We start from the raw sequence: 22,935 nt of genomic DNA, 5'->3' as shown, positions 1-22,935 counted from the left end.
CTCTGGGTCCTCTCCTTGGCTCCATATTTATTCCTGCCTTGTAACCTCTCCTGTCGTTCATGGTGACAAAGTGGTTCCCTGTTATAAATGCTTCTGATCTAAAATGTAAAGCAAAGATTCTCTGGAATCGTGTTCCAGTCCTCACAATTCCCAAGATATTTTTCCCCTAAGGGGTAAGATAGGTTTTTCATTGTTACAGGGGCTTCAGGTTCAGAAAGTGGTTGCCATATTAGCCTTTCTGTATTGACTGTAGCTTCGTGTCAGTCATGACAATGGCATGCAAATCAAGGTGGAACTAAAATGCATATAACAACTGCAATCTTCAGACTTGTTATACACTTCCAGTATAGCCATTGGCTCTGAATAGATTGTCTTATTCTGCATTGAAAGGTTGGGCAGGGTAACTTGCCTCTAAGAAGATGTGACATATCTTGGGCCTCGAGACCTTTTGACTTATTGAGAGAGCCAAGGCTTCCATTGTTAAGCTGTTTATTCCTCATGGTTTCTCCTGCCCACTCTTTTCTGCAGTGCTTCCTATTGAAAGAAAACATGAAGTGCATTCATAGGAAAAGGGAATGCAGAAAGTGGAAGGATTATAATTATTTTTAAAATGTAGAATGAAAATTCTAATTTCAATTGCTTTTAAGGGTGTGAGCTCTTCCATGGAAATGATTTTAATACAATCCAGATTATTTTCAATGTGTGTGTATGAGGAGAGGAACAGAATTCCTGTCAAGATAGAGCACGTCCTTTTCATGTAACAAAACCCTAACTTTTTATGCCTGGTATCTTCAGTTAGGCTACCAGGGAAATAAGTGTGACACTTGCTACCTGTCAAGGTTGAAAGCATTCAAGTAGATAAGATAAGGTGTAGAAATGGGGAGGAGTGTATTTGGCATACAGCTTTGCCTCGTTAGTCGACAGACATACACCTATGTTTGCTCTTTGTTTATTGCAGGCCCAGCAAGGCAGCCCTTCTTCAACAGGTTCAGGAAACACGGAGCATTCCTGCACTTCCCAGAAACAGATCTCCGTCCAACATAAACAGACACAGGTATAAGGCTGATGAGCCATTATCACGTGTGTTATATGGCTTGGGTTGAGTGCACAGTAGAGAGAATGAAGGCTAAGGGATGGTGATATACTGTTATGCTAGAAGAGAGTTCAGACCTAAATACAAGTGGACCCCTGAGGGATAATATTGCCTTGAAGTTGTTGGGCAGCTGACTCCAGAGGAATCAAGGAGATTCTTGCCCCTTCCCTCCATCACTGCTGCGAAAGCAAGTTAGAGCCTGTTGGAACTTTGCTAAATAGGTTCAAACTACTTTGGGGAAAGGCCTGTAGGTGCCACCTGTGTCCCGGTTCAGTGTAATGCCAGCTGCTCTCTCCGCCCTGCCTTTTAAGGGTTGGCACTGCTGGGGGCCAGCGGTGCAATGTGCCATTTTTTGCTGGGGGGTTTCACTTGTTCTCCTTTCAGGGAGCAATAAGCATGCCATATATTGATGCTGCTTGTATCTGGCATACATGAAAACATACAAGACATTTCTTTTCTGACTAAGCAAGGCTTGCATGGCAAAGTTTGAGAGCATTTGGTTCCAGTTACACCATTTGCCTGTTTGTTTGCCTGTTTGATTGATTGATTGATTGACTCAGCTGGAGTTATAACGACTGATTTCTAAACCATGATAGATCATTCACATCCTTTTTAAAAAGTTCCATCATTTGCATCATTGTCTGGTCAAGATATCCTTTATCTTACTGCTTTTCTGTCCATAAAGTATTCAGCCAACTTGTGGAGAGTTATCAGTTTGGGATATTTTTTTTTCTCTCTAGTCTGATCTCACAATGGAGAAAATATCTGCACTAGAAAACAGTAAAAACTCTGATCTGGAAAAGAAAGAAGGAAGAATAGATGATTTATTAAGAGTAAGTAAATTACATTTGCAAATTTTGCCCTGCCTGCTTTCAGAGATGCTTTCATCGCAATGGTTTTTGATTGGTTTTTTTAATTTTGCTTTAGCCGTTAGTGATAATTCTGACCTTTACCACAATAGACAGTTGAGAGCACTCTGTCTTTGATATCCCAAACATTAGGATGGGGTTCTGTCCTTTTACAAGGGAGGAGAGTGCAACTTGTTGCTCATGGAAAGTTCTCTTAGATCCTGAGAATCCCATATGAAATTTCCACTTCCTTTTCAAAATTTAAAAGTGAATTTATAACTTATTCATGGTTTCAAAGAAGAGTGGGAAGGTGCAGTGGTACTGGAACTGGTACTTGGCAAAGACATCCCAAGAGCTGAGCGGTCTGCCTGTTCCTGTGATGTTTTGATGTTACTCTGTTTTCAGAAATAGTCATAGCTTCAACTGTTACCTCCTCGTGCCTGCAAGCAGGCTGTTTACCAGTGACATTTTGGCTGGTTTCTCTTTTGCTCACCTGCTTAGTATTGTACCTGCAGGCATAATTTTTTTGTAAATATATAAAATTGCTTTATCTTCAGGCAAACTGTGACTTGAGGCGGCAGATAGACGAACAACAGAAAATGCTAGAGAAGTACAAAGAACGGTTGAACAGATGTGTAACAATGAGCAAGAAGCTGCTTATAGAAAAGGTGAGTTTGTTTTTCTCTTGTATCTCCCTCCCACCTAACTTGATCCACTTCCCTTCTTTGCCTCCTTCAAACTTGTATGCACATCTGTCTATTTAAATTCATGTCCCGAAGCTACCTGCCTGATTGAATGCTGATAAATGAGATAATTGAAATGACAGGGCCCAGAACAAATACATCTGATTTAACTGGACATAAAGAGGGGCATTATGTTATCTCATGTACATGAAGCTGCCTTATGCTGGGTCTGATCTCTGGGCCAGCTAGCACAGTATCATTTATTCTGTTTAGGAGCAGCTCTCACCTGTTATGAGTCTTTGTCGTCTTACCATGGGTACATTCTGGAAGAAGCAAGCTAATTTACAAAAGGACTTCATTTTGGCCTGTAGAGCATTTCCTTAAATCATACACTGGCACCTCAACTATGGGGATGCCAATGGGGGTGGAGGTTCTGGCCCTCTTCCATTTCTTCTGGGAACCAGTTGTGACTCTGTTCACTGATTTTAGCCCTTTGCTTGTATGAATCAACACTTTGTGTTTGCTGACAGGCTAGCAGTTTAGTGATCAAGAGAGTCCTGATGCATTGTTCCCTTCCCTCCCCAGTCAAAGCAAGAAAAGATGGCATGCCGAGATAAGAGCATGCAGGATCGGCTGCGGCTGGGTCACTTTGCCACAGTCCGGCATGGTGCCTCTTACACTGAGCAATGGACAGATGGTTATGCTTTCCAGAACCTTATCAAGTAAGTGCTGCAAGTATCTCTTTGCCTTCTCTCTAGGCAGAAAAGATGAGCGAACTATTGCTTAATTGGACAGTTTTATGAGACATGTAATTTAAGTTTTCTGTATTCTTCATGGATGTGCGTTCTGTTCCGAGAAGGTAGCCTACTACTTCACAGGGGTTAGGTAGCACCTTAAAGGCTCAACAAAGTTTATTTCAGCATGGGCTTTTTTGAGTCAGATCACACTTCCTCAGGTGTGTTGAAGTGTGTTTCCATAGGCTTGGTTTGATACCTAGCCTATGGGAATGAAGTTACAAAGCAAGGCTGATGTAAAACAAGGTACAGTCAATAGTCAGAAATCAGTTCATCTCTATTCCTGCTGAACTGATTTCTCTAGTTGGATCTCTTTTTACATTAGCCTGTCTTTGTAACCTCCCCAGAGCCTGGGTATTTAAGACAGCCTATGGATGTAAACCTGCTCATCTGAAGAACTGAGCTCTGATTCATGAAATCTCACACTAAAATAAGTTTTTGTTGAGTCTCTAAGGTACTACCGCGACTCCTGTGTAATTTGGCTGGAACAGAATAACACAGCTATCCCTCTGGAATTACTGCAATGATGTTATTATGTAAAGCAATCAGTTTTTAAACTGTAAATGCAAGATGTGCATCTTTAAATGGTTATGATAAACCCATATTGGCTCTAAGCCACAAAATGTTGGAGTGACCAGTATCACACATAGCTGGGATACAAGCATATGGTCTGTCTTGCCCAGCTAAATCCTCTGAGCCCCCCCCCCCCACACACACACACTCACATTTTCTGTGATGCTTTCATGTCCTGAACAGTGGTATTCAAGACCCTGGTTCTCAACATTGATGCAGCCAATACCAGACTGGCTTGTCCTATCCACTCAGCAATGATGACAGATAAGAATTACATGATCTGAACATAAGGAAAGGACTAGACAGCAACTTTCTAATGTTTTACCATGTCTGTAAATGTGGAAGTTGATCAGCATACTCCTCTGCATACTATAGAATTCTGTTTTTTAAATAAACTTTTCTACAGTTCTGTTCTCCTGAAATCTAGATTTTGCAGTTGGAATGAATTTCCTGGGAAAGGAACATCTACATATGTCAATTACATGCTTTACAAAGGTTATAAAAATTGGAGCTCTGTATTTTTATCATAAGCAGAATTTGGATTCTTGCACTTAAATCATATATCTGATTCTGAACCTGACCATATGCAGATCAAAAAACCCACAGAATGGGACCAGGTACAGACCTGGGGGACACCCCTGCCCCCCCTGCCCCCCCCCCGATTTGCAAAAATGAAGGAAAAAGTTGGGAGACTCCATTTAGTACAGAACACTGCAGCTGTATTATTAAGAGCTAGGCAGAACATGCATAGTACCCCCATTCTACAGTTACTCCACTGGCTACCCTTCAATCACCTGGCTCAGTTCAAGGTTTTGATTGTCACGTACAAAGCGCTTCAAGGCCTTGGCACCTCCTGTCTGCAGGACCACCTCTCTCCCTGTGATCCGCCATGGCAGCTTCACTCATCTGAACAGTGTCTTCTGCAGGTGCCACCCTGCAAATGGGCAAAGTCAACAGCTGTCTGTACACATACTTCCTCTGTGGTAGCCCCCGCCTTGTGGAACGGCCTGTCTGAGGAAGTCATGAAAGCTCCAACTCCCCTGGCTATACACAAACTATGCAGCACTGAATAATTCAAGAGAGCATTTTCACACACGTAACAAGGCTATTCAGTGAGGAAATGACTCAGAGATGCTTGCAGTTAAAGGGACTGTAGACTATATTATTGGGTAGCGTTTGTTGATGTAGGTATGCTCCTATTGGTTAGTTTCCATGTCATTTAATATGTCATGTCAAATAAGTTTTGTTTCAGCACTGTTTTGGTTCTGTATTTGGATGTATGCTTGTATTCAGATTTATACTATCCATACCTACTGTGTTATTTGAGTGTCCCAGCTGCTGATCATATTAACCCTACTCTGTGTAATCTGCTTTGACTCTCAATGAGAAAGTCAGACTATAAATAACATAAATATTTTTAAAAATTGGGAGGAAAAACTGAAATCGCACAAAGCTATACCATGAGATCTTGGCTGCCATTTTGACAAAGGCAACCTGTGAGGAGGAGTGGGAGCTGGCAGCAGTGCTCGAAGTGGGCAAATGGGGGAAAGGGAGCTGCTACCAATAAGCAGGGGGGAAGAATGGGATTCCCCTACTCTGCTCAAGTCTTGTGAATTGTATTTCTGTAGCTGCACCTGATAGGAAAGAATGAAAGCGAGGTTTAAATGCAGGACCATGAGGATGAGAGCCACACAGATATGCAGGGGATGGCTCGAGCAGCACTCTGACCACTGGAGTCCCCTCTTGGAGCCTTGACAGTTTCTCTGTAGGCATGAAGGCTAGTTATTCCTGTTTCTGAGATTCTGTGGGTTTTGCTCAACCACTAGAAGCTGAATTCAGCACTCCTTAGCATTTTGGTGGCCTACCACATTCCTAGAGCCCCTGGTTTAAGTTCCCTTCTTCTTCTTCCTGAGAGGCAAGCGGCCAAAAAACTGTTATGCGAGGGATGTGGAAGACTGATATCTGACCCCTCCTCCCCCACAGCTTAAACACTTATGTTTCTAACGGTTTTGTTTTGTGTGTAATTTTTTTTTTTGCCTGCTTTGGCTTAGGCAACAGGAGAGGATAAATTCCCAAAGGGAAGAGATAGAAAGGCAGCGGAAGATGTTAGCAAAGCGGAAGCCACCTGCCATGGGGCAAGTCCCTCCAGCGAGCAATGAGCAGAAGCAGCGCAAGAACAAGACCAATGGAGCAGAAAATGAGGCGTGAGTGTTGCAGAAAACCTTCACATCATTTTCTAGGGCTGTCGAATTGCCAGGAATAATTTAGAGCTGCAGTTCTCAAACTTTGCTCCTGTAGACATCTCCACCCTGAGTCTCATGTGAAACTCTTGAAGCCCCCCATTACTAGAAAGATGCAACCAGTTTGCAAGTGTTGCTCTTAAGGCTGGAAGACCAGAGTTCAGATTAGTGAGGGGATTTGGGGGTTGTGCGGGAATTAATGGGGGAATTTTGGAGCTGTGTTGGGCAAGTTGCTGACAATTACAGTCTGCAGAGCAAGGCTCTTTACTGCCCAGTGATTGTGGCTGATGAGACTTTGCTCCATTCCATGTGACTCAGCATTGTTTCTTTAGCTGGGGTAGTCCCTTACTCCTCAGGAAGGTGAGTGGATAGCCACTGAGCACACGTTGGGAAAAAGGGCAATTCTGAATCCCAGTGTTGAACTTCTGCCTTCTACAACAGCAACTATTCTGGAGTCTGTAGTGGGAGGGGCCATATCTTGGTGGTAGAGCTTGGAAGGTATCAGGTTGTTAACTCTTGGCACCTGCAGTCAAAACATCTCTGGTAGGCAGGGCTAGGAAAGACCTTTACCTAAATCACTTGAATGGCTGCTCACAGTCAGAGTAAAGAGAGCCAGCCTAGGTGACCTTACTCATTACAGAGCAGCTTCATATAACTGGCATTTATCAGTGTCAGTGATTCATCTCTGCTATGGTCAGCAGAGATAGGAAGCTGCCCATGGGAGAACAGGGGGTAGGAGTGGGTCCAGGATTTGATTTGGCATTTTCTTTTGTGCAGACCCATCCAAAATGGTGGAGGTGTGAGGTGTGGAAGTTTAATTTTTAACCCAGTTATCTTGTATACATGCAGGTTAACGCTAGCAGAATATCATGAACAAGAAGAAATCTTCAAGCTCCGGCTAGGTCATCTGAAAAAGGTACAAGGTCTAACTCCCTGAATACCTTGAAGTGACTGAAATGCTGGCAATTTTAGCCCTGCTGTCCCATACAAATATACCGTACTAAACAGATGACTTTCAAACATTTTATGCAACTTGCTTGCCACAGAATCCTGCACATCATAGAGGATTCCTGGGTGTGTTGTAGTGGCATTCTCCATTCATGAAGAACGCTAGCCAGGTTTGTGGAGTCTTGCTGTTGACTTCTGTGAACCAAGATTATGTGTTAGGACATGACCAAGGGTCTCCTGTGGCTGCACATTGGAGGGGATGATGGGTATTGCTAAGCAAGCTTTTTCCTCAAGGAAGCTCCTCTTCCATTCGCAAGGAAGTTCCTCTGCCATTACAGAAGGCTTTGATAACCTTCCCAGGAATTCCTCAGAAACATCTGAAAACCAATGATTTAAACAAACTGCTTTTCATAATAACCAAATAAGAGAGAACTTTCCATGCCACGGTGCAGTCTTATGCAAAGACACTCCTGTCTGAGCCCATGGATTTCCCTAGACAGACTGAAGTAATTCTGGGTTGGATTGCATGACTAGGTCACTTTAAGGCCTCAGTTCTTGGACCATTAGCAGAGGAAAAGATCCAGCTGCTCTGCCCCACTTCCTTGATATGTGAGGAGCTGCTGCCTGGGAAGTGACAGCTGCTAGCCAAGGGAGGATTGGCTTGCATCAGGGCCAAGCAAGAATGAACTGCTCAGGCCCATTTGTATCACAGTCCTCTGTGAGATGTCAGACTGTTTACTGTAATTTTGGAATAGTTTGTTCACTGTTTTCGGAAGGTGTTTGATAGTAAAAGGGAGTTATAAATTCTCTAAAGGCCAGGGCATTTTATGTTGCTTAGTCAGAATCCTATTCTAACAGTGCTATGCTGGTTGCATCCTTCCCACATATTACTGGTTCCTCGAGACATTCTGCCCTGTTTTTCCTGAATGGTCTACTGTTACTGAGACACATCATTCAGGCTGTGGGCTACTTCCAGATGATAAAAAGACATGTACATTATCTGGGCAGGGGGAGGGTAGGTAAAGGTAGTCCCCTGTGCAAGCACCAAGTCATTACTGTCCCATGGGGGGACGTCACATCACGATGTTTTCTTGGCAGACTTTTTACGGGGTGGTTTGCCATTGCCTTCCCCAGTCATCTATGCTTTCCCCCCAGGAAACTGGGTAAATTTTACTGACCTTGGAAGGATGGATGGCTGAGTCAACCTTGAGCTGGCTACCTGAACCCAGCTTCTGCCAGGATCGAACTCAGGTCGTGAGCAGAGCTTGGACTGCAGGACTGCAGCTTACTACTCTGCGCCACGGGGCAGGGGGAGGGGGGGATGAGAATCAACAATATAGCTCTAATTCACTTTGAGTGGTCCCTAGATAACAAATAAGTAAAGCAAAGAATGGCCCTTACTTTTGGGAATCAAATACGGTAATGTAGATGTCCTGGATATTAGAATTTGTAAAAATGCGAACTCCTTTTCTCCCTTTGTAACTCTTTTTAATCAAGCCAAATGGGTCCCCTTCCGTTAAGTTCTGTATCAGATAGCTCACTTTGAATTCTTCAGTCTAACTGATGTGGTATTTCTTTTGGTGCAGGAAGAAGCAGAGATCCAGGCAGAACTGGAGCGGCTAGAGAGAGTTAGAAATCTACATATCAGGGAATTAAAAAGGATACATAATGAAGATAACTCGCAGTGAGTATCAGGCATGGAGAAAATGCAAATTGGGAACTGGAGAAAGGCTAACAAATTACCAAGATTCATCTTTTGCTAATGGAATGAGTTATGGCCCTACATGGTTCGAAGAAATCGGGCAGAGTGCTGTTAGGAGCCATATCCTAAACCTTCATACCCTCAGACATGCAGGTGTATTTACTTCAGTACATATCCCACCATATGCTTTTTAAAAATTCTCAGGCTATCTGACAACTAAAAAACATAATTTACATGCCTCATTAACCCCTGCTAGTGTTCCCAGCTGACCTTCATGGTTAACTACTTGCTGCATAACATGATGCAGTCAGTTTGTATAGTACATCTCAGAATCAAGTTAAGGCAAAGTGGAGGAACTACCCATGCACTGCCCTTGTGATGTTTAGTTGTTCCCATAATGTGCATTTGGGACTCTGAACAACCTGTCCTTTTCTCTTTGGTTATTATTTTCATCTGTGCTTGTGCCTGATTGAGAGAGAGCAAAAGTGTGTGCAAAATTGGAAGAACGGCAGCCTTTGGTATTGCCAGTCATGCTGTCTTGAATGATGTTACCTTAAAGTCGCTGTTGGTTTTGCCCTGAACGTACTGTGTGTTATGTGTTTAACTGGTTTCTTGAGGGCTGTCTGTGAGGAAATGTGGTATAAAATATTTTTAAATAAAAGGTTTGTCAACAGCACAGCTCTTGGTATAGGCCCATAGCTATATGGAACCAGTTCATAAGACTGAGGTATAGCTTAACTTAGTTTTCCCGTCCCCAGACTCTCTGGATCAGGGCAGAGATGTGAACCTCAGTCAGGAATTTTGCCACATTTTATTATTTTGAATCATGGTGCTTAAGACCCAGGAAGTTACAGCTCCTGTGTGGATCAAGTCCTCTTCTGTTCTCTCTTCCCCAGATTTAAAGACCATCCAACACTAAACGACAGATACTTGTTGCTACATCTTCTGGGTAGAGGGGGTTTTAGTGAAGTATATAAGGTAAGTTGAATCTCATTTCCACACAAGATATTCCTCATAATTTAGCCCCTGATTGAGGTAATGCAGAATTCAAAGTGTTAGCCATTGGGTATCTTGGTGGTAAGACTATGAAAGACCCTGGGGAACTGCTGCCAGTCTGAGCAGGCGGTCCTGGGTGACATGGGCTAATGGTGTCACTTGAAATGTTAGCAGGTTCACACGTATGTATCACAGCGGGTTGAGTCTTCCTGTTTAGTCCTGCTATGTGACATACTCATTTTTCTCTCCACACACCAGATTTGCAAGTAAGAATGAGCGATACTAAAACTGCTGCCACTATGATTTCCGTAGCTGCTAATTTGTAAAGTATAATACCATCTTACACAGGAGGTGGCGAGTGAGAGAATAAATGGGATGATGCACATGACTATCCTATAAGTTAAACATTTAAATATTGGTGCTTCCTCTGGGGATGATTATCGGAACATTTCCTGCACCCACATCAAATTGCAGTTTAAAATATGTTTTATTTGGGCTTCTTATTCAGGAAGCAAGATTTTTGGAGGTTGTGTCAGAGTTGTGGTGTCTAGAGAGGAAATTTCTAGAAATTTTGAAGCATGGAGAGGTTGCGTGTATTTTTCTATTTTTAAACATATTTGAGTGGAAATTGAAACTAATTTGTTTTGCTGCTTTAATAACATTGAAATTGAAACCTAGACTTATTTTACTGCTTTAATAATACAAAATGCATTTACAACTTGGCATATAAAATTACACTATTTGGCATATTTATTGTAAATAGACCTAATACTAGAGATGCAGCCTGCTGCACCCTATGCTACCTTAGTGTTTGCAGTCTGAGAGCTACAAAAAAAGATGAAAATAGAAAAAACAGTTTTTGTAGAAAACACAATATGTTAATTAGGCAAAAACCATCTCATACAATCACAGGGCTAGCAGGATATTTGAATATCGACCTAAAGTTTACAATGCTGAAAACACTGAACTCTTCAGTACTATATCATCGTATTCATTGCCTGTTAATTGTGAATTAAATCGATTAGGTTTAAAAATCAGAATATCTTTGAAAAGACATTGCAGCTCCTTCAACATACTCAGGGATTATCACTTTCTAGATCTGTAAACTACCTTACATAAAATCTTCATACTGCACCTCGTGAGTGAGTAAAACTGTGTCTTAAAAAGCATTTTGCTCATTCTTAAAGAGAAAATATAATTTATTTTTTTTAAGTTCCACCAAACATCTAGTTTTTCTGTGGAAACACTGATGAGGAGGGGAGTTCTTGCAGGGGAGGACAGGAAAACCTATTGCGTATTCCAAAATTTTCTCGGTCTCCCCTCGCCCAGGGTCTTCTCATCTCTTGAGATGTCCTTTCTTGTATTTTGGAGTACCTAATTAGTGCTCTTCTTTCAGGCATTTGATTTAACGGAACAGAGGTATGTAGCAGTCAAAATTCATCAGTTAAACAAAAACTGGAGGGATGAGAAGAAAGAGAACTACCACAAGTAAGTATTTCTAGACCTTAGCTTGCAGGGTGCACAGTTTATTTGTTTTTAAAGGCACTGAATGGAAATGTGATCAAGGTAAAGGTACACTGATGCAGAATTCCTTTTGATTGGAGAAGAGCTTTTCTCTGCTGTGAACAAAAGTGTTTATTACTGAGCAGCATAATAAATTATTTCACTTGAAGGGGAACATGCACTTCTGCTGCGAAAGAGTGATAAGAACAGAGATTTTTCAGGGAATGAGCCCTGAAAGGGGAAACCTGTGATATCTGTGAAGGCTTTTCATTGTCTCCTTAGTCACAGTTCAAGGAAAGCCTTGATCCTGTGAAGCCCTGAATGATGCTCTGTGCTCCACAAGGCTTGAAGGCTGTCTCCTCCTCACTTATCTGCAAGAAGGGCTAGGAAATAACATAAATGAGGATTCTTGCCTTGTTCTTACAGACATGCATGTAGAGAATACCGAATCCACAAAGAGCTGGATCACCCTCGTATAGTTAAGCTATATGACTACTTTTCGCTGGATACAGACTCGTGAGTGCCACCCTTTTTATAAATTGTTCTGAGAAACGTGCTATTTTGGTGCTGCTTCTGAAGCTACTGGGAAGTCTTGAGGCAGTCCTTGCTCCTTGGGAGTCTCCCTGGAAGAGGCAAGAAGGGTGACAGGGGCTCAAAGTACAGGCAGGAGATCAGTTGTATTATTCCAAGTATGTTAATCCAGTGTATCTGCCATCCCCTGATTTTCATGTTACCTATTGTTAATATGGAATGAAATTTTATGCTGTGTGAAATTTGAAGAGAAAGTAAAATGCATGCGCTGCTGTGGTTCGATGTACAATGTGTGTATGGGGAAGGTAAAGTTAATGGCAAACTTAACATGTGTTAAGCAGTCATGAGGAGGAGCTCTTAAGAGCTCCCAACAATACTTGAAGATGTGTGCAAATGTAACATGCACTCTGCTTCATAGCAAAGATGCTTGTTTAGCAAGTCCCTGTAACTACTCAGGAGAGCTTGCATCTCAACAGTGGAAAAAGCAGCACATATCTTAACATGTGCAATTTAAGAGGCATCTCTTTTTAAAATGGGGCCTCAAGGCTTGAGTGTGTTTGTCTGTCCCAGAGCTGGGTGATTACTCTTTAGAGATCAAGGGCTATCTGTATTCAACGAGAGGCAAAAGTTCTCTCAGGTAAAGAACCCAGAATGTTTTAGACACACACTCCCTCTCTTGCTGAGGCATTGAGCCCTTTTCAACCATGTCTGTGCAAACAGGGATTTTTTCCAGTAATTTCCATGCAACTGTCTGTATACACTAAACTTGTTTTTTCTTTTTCTATCCCATGTTTCAGGCAGTGGTCCCTGAAGCACTTTGCCTCAGAAACATAACAGAAATTTATTACAATTAATATTAATAATTTGTAATTGGTAGGCCACCTTGCTGTTTTTATGTTGAGTCTATGATCCTTCAACTTTATTTGTAATAGGTGCATTTTAAATGCTTTTTATGTGCTTTTTATTGTGAGCTGCTGAAGGGCAGGATGTGAATTTGAAAAATAACATTTTGTGTTGAAATGGATAATGGAATAGTCATTTATTTATCTCAGGGAGCAGTTGCTTTCTGTCTCTGATTTAAGAACCCTGACCCAAATAAACAAATTACACTGGAGCAAGTGAAGGGTGGGCTACTTCAGGATAACTAATCCTGTGAACTATCACTGATGAGAGAGTAAGTCTCAGGGGAGGAGAGAAACATTATTTATCCATCACTTAAAAGACCCTAAACTGTTACATTTGGCTTCATTTTCTTTAGGTTTTGTACGGTGTTAGAATATTGTGAGGGGAATGATCTGGACTTCTATCTGAAACAGCACAAACTAATGACTGAGAAAGAAGCTCGGTCTATAATCATGCAGATTGTGAATGCTTTAAAATATTTAAATGAAATCAAGCCACCCATTATTCACTACGATCTCAAGCCAGGTATGTTCATGGAGTGGTCGAGAATGCAGCCTGGGAGTGGAAGGGCACTGTTTGTGTCAGCAGACATGTTAAGCAGATACAGTTTTTGTTGCTTATTTAACAAGTAGGTTTCCAGCTGTCATGTTTGGATGTAAGTTTTCAGTGCTAGATTTCTTAAAAGTATGTTAGCCGGCAGCCCTTATTGGTTTTGTTGCTTTTATTCATAGCTTGTAGTATGTCTCATTAACTTAAGTGAGATGGAACAGATGTCTGTGGATTTCCTGATGTTGCACAGCCCTGATCTTACACTTTGCTGGAGTCAAGCTCCTGCTTTGATGAAATAGGCTGAACTGATGGGCAGCAGTTGTTGTCTTGAGGTCACTATGTCCAACTTCCTGCCTCTTGACCCTTGATGTTTGTGGAATTTCTCCAAGGAAACCACTTTTTTGCTCTACCAATGATAAATGCAGACCTTCCCCTTTCAGCCTCCTGACTTCTGTCATGACTTTCTGGAGTGGAGAGAGGCTGACCAGGCCTCAACTGATAACCATATCAGCATCTACGAATTTTGCCTGGCCTTCCAAGATCCAAACACCTTGAAGACATATGACACTTATAGGCTTGGATCTTAGGATATCTTTCCCCTCACACGCTTGTACCCTCTCACACACCTTTCTTTACCATCACACATCTCCAATGCTGTGCTAACTTTTAGCTCCCACTAGCACTTCTGTACGGACAAAGTCAGTGTCTTTCAAAGAGTCCTCATGCACACAGAAGTGCTAGTGGCAGACGTAACTGAGCGCTGCAGCAGAGGAAGCCCTCCACAGCAGCCAGAGAGGAGTGCAAGGAAAATCAGATCCTAGGATCCTAGCTGCTCATAGGTCATCCTGAGCTCAAGAATTAGTCTAACCTTGTGCCCACTAGGGCTAGCAATGTCTGTGATGCTTGCTGCCAAAGTCCCCTCTGAAGCTTCAGCGGTAGCCACACCAGTTGCACTGGCTGCTAGATCCATGGAGGGATTGGGTCTGCTTGCTCAGCGGAGCCTGTTCTGTGTGGTTGCTAAGTAGTCCTGACCATATCGTCAGTCCTGTTGACCCTCATGCTAGGCAACAGTTTGTCCCAGTTTCCCTGGCCACTCTTTCCATCTCTCTTGGTTCAAGATCTTTTTGTAAAATGGGTCTAGCATGGGAGGCCTGTTGCTATTGCTGTGCAACAGTGCAACCCTTCCCTCTGGCCTGCTACTGTCATCTGGATGGAAAAGTGCAAGGAGATGCCTTCTCTTGCAGTCACTTCCCCCATGGGAGGGCAGGGCCATTCACCTGGCAAGAGGATTGGCAGTACTTCTACCAAATGTAGCACCATGCGATGTAGCACCGTGAACTGTGTTCCAGTTGGGGGCGGGGGGAATCAGATACAAAGAATTGATGAGGTTTGGGCTGTGCTACATCATATGGACTGAAAATATGTATGTGGCTGGTCTCTTTCTGTATTCTCTTTTGGAGCTGCCTACTGCTTTCTTCCCAATAGGAAATGGGAGTCTTCCCATTTTAATGTGGTCTTCTTTCCGCCAGGTAACATCCTCTTGGTGAATGGTACTGCATGTGGGGAGATTAAGATCACTGATTTCGGCCTCTCCAAGATCATGGACGATGATAGTTATAACTCTGTTGATGGCATGGAGTTGACATCGCAAGGGGCTGGCACTTACTGGTGAGTGCCCAGATGTGTTTCTTTCAGGAACAATGCCAAGAGGTACCTTTTATGATACGTTGCTATAAGTCAAGACCTCTTCTCTCCTCTCCCCTCCATCACTTGCAGACTGAACATCATTATTTAATAAAAATAAACATTAGGTGTAAATGAAAGCTGCATTCCTGAAAGAAGTATCTGTGCAGTGCAAGGAGTAGTTGGGAAGAGACGGCTAGAGTGAGTGAGCCAGGTCAAACCTTGCAGGAGGAAGTAGCCTCCTCAGTCACAACTCAGTTAAACCTAGGAAACCTAGGAAAAGATTCCATTCTAACTCCATGTATGACTGATTAAGCATCATACAAGAACATGGAGCCATGGGTTATCCATGGTTTCTCTGGATGCCCAATGGGCAGGCAAACATTTATTAAATAAGGTTTGGACTTTTTTGACTGCTTTTGTGAGCTGTGGTCTATGTTTCGTTGGGCATCATCCTGTCTTATTGCAGCTACCGAGAGATACAGAACTTTCTTTAAAGAAAGTGAAAAATTAAAATTACTCTCAGTTTTTAACTACAGTCATCTAATGCTCTCTTGTGGCTTCCATATTATTCTCAGGCTAGAATTCTGGGCAAACTTCCAGTGGGAAGGCTGTGTGTATGAATCCCTTCTCTAAGCATCCTTGGTCAATGTGTGATAATATTGCTGTGTGGATTTTGACTATCACGGTGGGGAATAGAGGAGGAAGCAAGTCATAAATATGATCTTTATGTAATTACTTACATCTACAGGCAAATAATCATTTTATTTCATTTTAATAAATACACTTGATTTAAAAAAACTGTGTTCCCCCTTCATCTTTTGGTTTGCTCTTTCAAGTAGCCTAAAGTTCTACTGGAAGGCAGCTTTTCTTTTTGCTTCCATAAAAGAGAAGGACAACAGTCTAGAAGCAGTGTCTTTGCATGCTTTCAAAATAAAAATATGAGGCTTGATCCAGCCTACAGCAAGCACAAGCAGTCTGAATTTCAGCTACTTGGGGGTGGGGGGAGGCTGCTTAGAGCAGGGACCTCACCTTTTATTGCTACTCTTAGTGCCATGTATACTTGATTATACCACATACATAATTTTCTATACCACTGATTATAGTTTCAGCAAGGCTACTTCCATATGTTCCATCATTTAACACTATGAAAGAACAGTTGCCCTCGAGTAAATACTGCCCTATGCAATGAAGTGCTGTGGGTAGCGAAGAAGATGAGCATGACTAGTCTAAAGATGGCAATCTTTTCTCTCTTTCTCAGGTATCTGCCACCCGAATGTTTTGTGGTTGGAAAAGAACCTCCAAAGATTTCAAATAAAGTTGACGTCTGGTCAGTGGGAGTAATCTTCTACCAGTGCCTCTATGGCAGAAAGGTGAGGAGAACCAGCGAGGTGTAGTGGTTAGAGAGCTGGTCTAGAATCTGGGAGACCTGGTTCAAATCCCCACTCTGCCATGGAAGCTGGCCTGGGTGATCTTGGGCCAGTCACACACTCCCAGATTAACCTACCTCACACGGTTGTCATGAAGATAAAATGAAGAAGAAGAGACCAATGTAAGCAACTTTAGGTTCCTATTGGGGAGAAAAGTGGGAGGTATAAATGAAGTAAGCAAGCCATGTAATTAAACTACTGTTTTAAGAAAAGCCAGCCTGTAAAGTCAGAGGCTGTCAACCGTCCATGGAATGGTAAAGATCTGAGAGTCCTGAGAACCTTCTCAGCTTGTTTTCTGCTTTTTGATTTAAAAAATCTAAATTCACCTTTTGAAACATGATTAATGAGCATGCATGTATATGTACATATCGCACATGTTCTGCCCAAGACTGCCCTCTCCTATACAAAAGGGGTTTCTTTTATGCTTCCTTGCAGCCTTTTGGTCACAACCAGTCACAACAAGATATTCTGCAGGAGAACACGATCCTTAAAGCTACAGAAGTGCAGTTTCCTCCAAAGCCAGGAGTCACACCAGAAGCAAAGGTAAGGAAGGACATATATCTGCCATGGGTGACAACGCTGGGAAAAATCTGGTGCTGCTCTGTTTTTGGCAGGGATCATCAAGTTCTCACTGATAGTGAGTGGAGGGACGTGACTGATCACACTCTGAATCCTGTACCCTCAGTCCAGAAAGTGCCTCGGACTCCCTTCTAGCCTGCTTCATCAAAGACAGCCCATCTCTGTAGGCTGCTCTCTGTTAGTCCCTACAGAACTGCAGAATGGTGGGAAGGTTAGAGGAGAAATCTGAGTTTTTCTGGTGAGGGGTGGTGCTCTTTCCCCTCAAACAGACATTTCCAAGCTGAGTAATTCCTGGTGTAATTATCCAGGGCCGGCCATGTTTTGGAGCTGGCTCCACAGTCTGTCCTTGATGAGGCACAGGGCAAGTATCAGGGTCTACCAGTGCTGTTTCCAGGGTTCAGACCCTGCAACCAGGCTGTCCATCTTTTCATAAGTCTTCAGGGAAGTGGAATTAATTGGCCTTGCTGTAAATGCCTTGCAGGTTCCCATGGTGGATGCCATGTTGCTCTTAAATGATCCATGGGAGAAAAAAACGGAGCTGTTTTAACACATGACACACAAGTCCTTTTGTCTTGGCAATTATGAATGGCAGTGACAACCTCAGTTCTTGCCGGAGCCTCTATTCTTTGGGCCAGGAACTTTCCAGCAGAATCTCTTGGGCTCATACAGTATGTGATGTGGCCGAGGAGAATTAACAATTGGCCAGAACTTCAGGTTGCATAGCTGTCTCTAATTTGGATGGTACTCAGCTGAAGGAAGCCTGCAACTCATTAGGCATAACTTCTGGCTGAGCCCCTGGAATACTGGTGAGAATAGATCTAATTTAGCATCATGCTATTCTCAGGTAGAAAATTGTTTGGGAAGTCACTGAAAAACATCCTAACAGGATAAAGAAGAGGCCAAGCTGTCTGCCCTTAGTGAGGAAGAAAACAAAGATGGTAGGGCAGTAGTTCTGGTTCCTTCATCCATTTTGTTTGTTATCTGTATACCACTTTTCCTGTTGCTTTCAGACCTTCCTGCAGGGGGCAGGACACCCCCCCCAGTGTCCAAGAGGTGTCCCCCTGCCATCTAAGATTGCAGCTTCAGTGAGTAGGTGGGAGACTTTTCCTTTCACATGTGGGGAAACGCCATCTACAGATCACTGGTTGCTAGAAACGATTTTAAAAGTTATGCTTTGGGACAAATATCTACCCCCCCCCCCCGCCCCCGTCAAGTGCCACAGAATTCTGGCAGCTGTTTGTTTGCAAGGTCTGTGTGCTCTTACTGCTGTGGTCTCTGTCAGAAGAGTCTTGGCATTGGGGACTCTGCAAAGGAACTCTGCATTTTTTATTCTGATATTACTGCCTTGATTGCATTACCTGTGTAAAAAAGTTTTCTCTTACAGTCCCTTAAATCACCAATTAAAAGTAGATTTACTTGTCAGTCCTAGGGGGCATGTATTCAGGCAGATGTTTTGGGTTGCTCTGGAACAGCTTACTATAGTAGCATTCTCTTCCAGTGCTCTGCACTGGAATTTCCCTCAAGAGTACTTCTTGAATTTTACCATTGTTCCACACATGTGTCAAACCTTCCTTCAGGAGGGTGTTGCAGAAAACTGCATGAACAAAGAAACCTAGGGTGAAGGTTCCTTCCATTCGGGGGAGGATACACCCAAGCTATCCCCAGGTAGGGCCTGCTTTACCAGTTGGGACAGATTTCCCTTAGACCAGTTGGAATCTTATCAGAGAATACTCTTCCTATTCTCTTTTTCCATTTCCTTTGAGAATTGCATTTTCAGTTAATGTACACTTCCTCCACTGTGGTATTTCCTCAGCTGAGTGTGTAACTGCCCCAAAAGAAAGTCCGACACCTTTGCAGGTCCTGCCACCAGCATAGGAATACTGGCTCCCACCTATTTATCCTAGTCTCCCTGAGCATTCAATTCTATAACCCCCTTCAAAATTGTTTCAGCCAATGCCGTCCATTCAATCTCCCTCAAATCTTCATGATTGCAAAGGGGCTGTTGTAGGGACACAGAGATGAGAACAGGGCTAGGCAAATTGTGCTTACACAAAGATAAGACTGAAGTGTGTGTAGCCTGTGGAGTGGCCATTGCCATATTTTACACAGGCCAATGAGTCTGGTGCTTTGGATCTTAATGTTGAAAGGACAGAAAAGGCAAACACAGCTACTTCCAGCCCTGACCTTAAGAGACCTGCTTGCCACAGCAAGTATATATGGGGGGTGGGAATAGGGGCATGGACAGAATGGGTGAGAGTAGACCCAGTGGGTCTTTTCTCTTTAGACTTTCAGCTGAAAGGGATGATGTGGGCTGGACAGCTGCTCTACAAAGGACCGATCCATAGCCAGCCATGGATGGTTAAGCAAGCCAGGCCTCTTTTTGCTAGCACTAACCACCACCCCTCCTCCAGAAAAGAGGTCCCCAACAGAAACTTTTCAATGCCCACTTTCTCTTCCCTGTGGTTTGTCCTTCAGGCATTTATCAGGCGCTGCCTGGCCTACCGAAAAGAGGATCGGATAGACGTCCAGCAGTTGGCATGCGACCCCTACTTGCTTCCACACATCCGCAAATCTGTATCAACAAGCAGCCCAGCAGGAGCTGCCATTGCCTCAACCTCTGGATCCTCTAATAACAGCTCTTCAAACTGAGCAGGAACAATAAGCCCAATGAAAAATGAAAAGGAAAAAAATGAACCGGAACTGCAGAAAGAAACCAAGAGAGAGACACATTTTGAAAAGCGGCCTTGGGATTGGTGCGAGGAATCTACAGAAGGGCCTCGAGAAACCGGTGTCAAGTGCTTTGTTTTTCCTCTTGCGTTCTTGTCCCATCTATAGAGCAAGGCATTATCGGTTCTTGGCAAGGATCTGTGGCAACTTAGCCGAGCTTTGTGGCCGAGGGCGAGGTGGTTGGTTGGTTGGTTGGTTGATCTTTTGCTGAGCAACTGCAAAAGCATGACTTGCTGTGGCCGGTAGAGGGAAAAGACAGTTCCATGGACTGTGAACTTCCAAACACCGTGGACCCAAGGTGTGGCTCCATGATGCAAGACGCGCACGCTTCATGTGGCGAGTTGCGGACTTGGGGGCAGGGTGGGGGAAGAGGCTGGACTTCAGTCCACTGTCAATATTTAAAAAAAATACGTTCTTTTAAATAAATTTTTAGGCTATAGCCCCTTGGAGAGAAGGGGAAGAAAGCACAGAGGTGATGCGGTGAGGATTTACCGGGGAACTGGCATAGGCCTCTCTGCACCCTTTGAAGGGGAATCAGAGATTCAGTCTGTTGACAGCACTAGCATTAGCGTGTTATCCCAAATAATTTCATTTTTTTAAAGTAACACTTTTTACTGGTTATAAGGTGAACTAACTAGTAGGTCGATGTGGCAGCCCCATTCTCCCTTTTTTCCTTAGTATGGCCTCCATTCAGGGACGGAGACCTGTGACTTGGTACCAAGGTTGCATTGCAGGTTTTTCTCCTCCCCCAAAACTGCTTCTTTGCAACCATTTGACGGTTATCCCCCTGCAGATGGAATCTGTCTCCCAAAGGGAAAACATTTAATTTGGTTTTCCTCATACGGGGGGAGTCTTTTGGAGGATGATCTCTTAAACACCCATGGATGCTGGTTCTGCTAAATCTCTCTCGTTAAACTTCCCATCTCCCCCCCCCTTTGATTACTGTGCTATCTCAGATGTATCAGCTACAGTTAATCATCTGAAGGAACCCCATCCTCAAGAGTAAGCTGGCTTTCTGATCCTGAAACGCTGGGTGTGTACGTTCATCCATTAGTAGGTTTTTTAAACGTTCCAGCCTTGTTCCTGACTTCTCCCCTTCTGGGGAAAACATTAAAACCAAAGACCAATCCAGTTTCTTGAAACTTGTGGCAGAATGCTACTCCCACATGTGGCCACAGTCTTTTGTCTGATGACCAGAGAATTGGATTTCTGCTGCATTGTTGTTGAGTTTTTTTAAATCCCACCCCAGATAGGTGCCACAAGCCTCCTGTGAGGATAGGCGGTTCTCCTTGTGAGTTTGAGATGTTCTGTGCCTCAGCAACAGGGGAGGTTTGGGGAAGAGTGTAGCATCTTTCGGCTGTTCATCAGTTTTCCTTCTAGCGGACTACCTGTTATCTATGCCCTTCCTTTTGGTCAGAAAGCCGAAATTTAACTGAGGTGAGGGAGGGGGCATGCCACTGGGTTTTCCAGGTTTGACTTGCCTTCTAGTACATCTTCCAACATCATCTTCTCCCCCACCTATCAAGTCAGCGGTTGCTTCTGAACATATATAGAAGAGAACATATAGCTCGATTCTTTCCCTTTTTCCACCCACCCTCCAAGCAGCACCTGCTATTCTGTGTGGTGGCGGTATTATTTCCATATTGTTCACCAAAATGCAGCTTGGGCCCATATAAATACTGTCAGAAAGTAAAAACTGGTGTCTTGTTGGGATTGGCAAACCTCCCCTTTCCACCTCCCTTATCTTAGCCAGTTTGAGGCAGGGGGTGTTTTGTTTCCCTTTTTCCCCTGCCATTGAACTGAAGATACTGCAACCCTTGTCCTTGTCCAAGCGTAAGCCTTTAGCTTTCCTGCCTTAGCAACCGCTCCAAAAGCATGTCTTCACTTTGGACAGGTTAAAATTTGCATCCATAATTCTTGATCATCCACAGAGAGCCCTGACCTCAAAAGTTTAAAGGTTTCAAAAATGTCCAACCCAGCTTTTGGCCATGCATTTATTTCCTTTTTCCTTATGGATTGGGGCTTTCAAGAGTTCCCGTTGGTGCCTCAGCAGGACATCTTAAGCCAGCCAGCCTTTTACCTTGTTCTGTGGCATTCACAATCAAAACAGGTTGTTTCACTTTGGATGAAAACAGATTGTAACTCCTCCCCCCTTTATTTTTAATAAAGCTGTTGCTAAAATGAGTTTTTATTTCAGATAACTAAACCTTTTTATTGCCACACAGTTCATTTTACTGAAATAAAAGAAAAGTATGGATTTGTAACTTGAAACTAGGCCAGACTGTTTTGGCTTTGCCCAACAGATGAAAATATGGATATTAAACAAGTTTTAAGATACTGAACCTCTTCTCTTGTCTGTTTCATGTTTAAATGGTTGATGGGTGCTTATGGTAAATAGTCCATGGTTGCCATAAAGGCATGGCGTGAGCAGACGGCGCACCAGAAAGTCAAAGGAAAAAGATGAGTGTCACTTGTAACATAATGGAAACAGCCATGCCAAATAGATCAATAATTCAGAAAAAAGTTCTTTTTGGCTCAGCTGGGTCTGTAAGTAGGAATGTAGCGCAGGACTCCTTATAGGCAAGGAGCTGAGAAGAAAGCAAACCCAGAGGCAAGTAAGGGTCCACCTTCCCCGAAATATGTGTGTAAGACTGGGAGCATGCCACAGTCAATGTTGAGCACAAACAGGAAGATTGGGACTAGGACAAAATCTACTTTTTTCTTTTTAAGGTGACCTCTCTCTCTCCTCTGGCTTCAAAATATGCTTGCAAGTGTATGTCCAATGTATAGTGAAAATTTGAGCCAGAGCAGAGGCACAAATGATAAGAAATAAGTAATTATGCAGACTTAACTTGCATAATTTATACAGGTTTCAGAACTGCCTTGCTTGAAATGTGGTTTTGGTGCCTTTTCAAAATTAATGCCAGAGGTGTAAACGTTTGTTGCAGCAAAATTAAACAAGTCCAGTAGCACATTAAGACTAACAAAATATATTCCAGCATAAACTTTTTTTAGTCAGAGCTACTCTGTCAGACACATCTTTAAAACGCCGCTGGACTTACTTTTTTTTTTTCAAATGAGAAGTTAATTAAAAGCATGGAGCCCTGGCATACAATCATGTTACAGTAGTAAAGGAACTGGCAATTTAGAGCA

At 43.1% G+C, this 22,935-nt stretch overlaps 1 protein-coding gene across 3 annotated transcripts in view; it reads left to right on the top strand.

Moving 5' to 3' along the window:
- The window catches only part of TLK2 (tousled like kinase 2), a 40,595-nt gene extending 18,629 nt beyond the window's left edge, over positions 1-21,966 (top strand). For all 3 annotated transcript variants that reach the window (XM_054993474.1, XM_054993476.1, XM_054993473.1), the window contains 15 exons: positions 959-1,054; positions 1,834-1,926; positions 2,499-2,609; positions 3,210-3,346; positions 6,043-6,195; positions 7,081-7,147; positions 8,766-8,863; positions 9,778-9,859; positions 11,274-11,365; positions 11,807-11,896; positions 13,170-13,339; positions 14,893-15,031; positions 16,308-16,419; positions 16,912-17,019; positions 19,531-21,966. In XM_054993474.1, the coding sequence (XP_054849449.1) occupies positions 959-1,054; positions 1,834-1,926; positions 2,499-2,609; positions 3,210-3,346; positions 6,043-6,195; positions 7,081-7,147; positions 8,766-8,863; positions 9,778-9,859; positions 11,274-11,365; positions 11,807-11,896; positions 13,170-13,339; positions 14,893-15,031; positions 16,308-16,419; positions 16,912-17,019; positions 19,531-19,704 (1,722 nt within the window). In that variant the 3' untranslated portion in view covers positions 19,705-21,966. The remainder of the gene's footprint in view (positions 1-958; positions 1,055-1,833; positions 1,927-2,498; positions 2,610-3,209; positions 3,347-6,042; positions 6,196-7,080; positions 7,148-8,765; positions 8,864-9,777; positions 9,860-11,273; positions 11,366-11,806; positions 11,897-13,169; positions 13,340-14,892; positions 15,032-16,307; positions 16,420-16,911; positions 17,020-19,530) is intronic.
- The last annotated feature ends 969 nt before the right edge of the window (positions 21,967-22,935 follow it).

The sequence above is a fragment of the Eublepharis macularius genome, chromosome 12 (genome assembly GCF_028583425.1).
Source record: "Eublepharis macularius isolate TG4126 chromosome 12, MPM_Emac_v1.0, whole genome shotgun sequence".
NCBI lineage: Eukaryota > Metazoa > Chordata > Lepidosauria > Squamata > Eublepharidae > Eublepharis > Eublepharis macularius.
The sequence above is the reverse complement of the archived record's forward strand: the minus strand, read 5'-3'. Positions and strand labels throughout refer to the sequence as shown.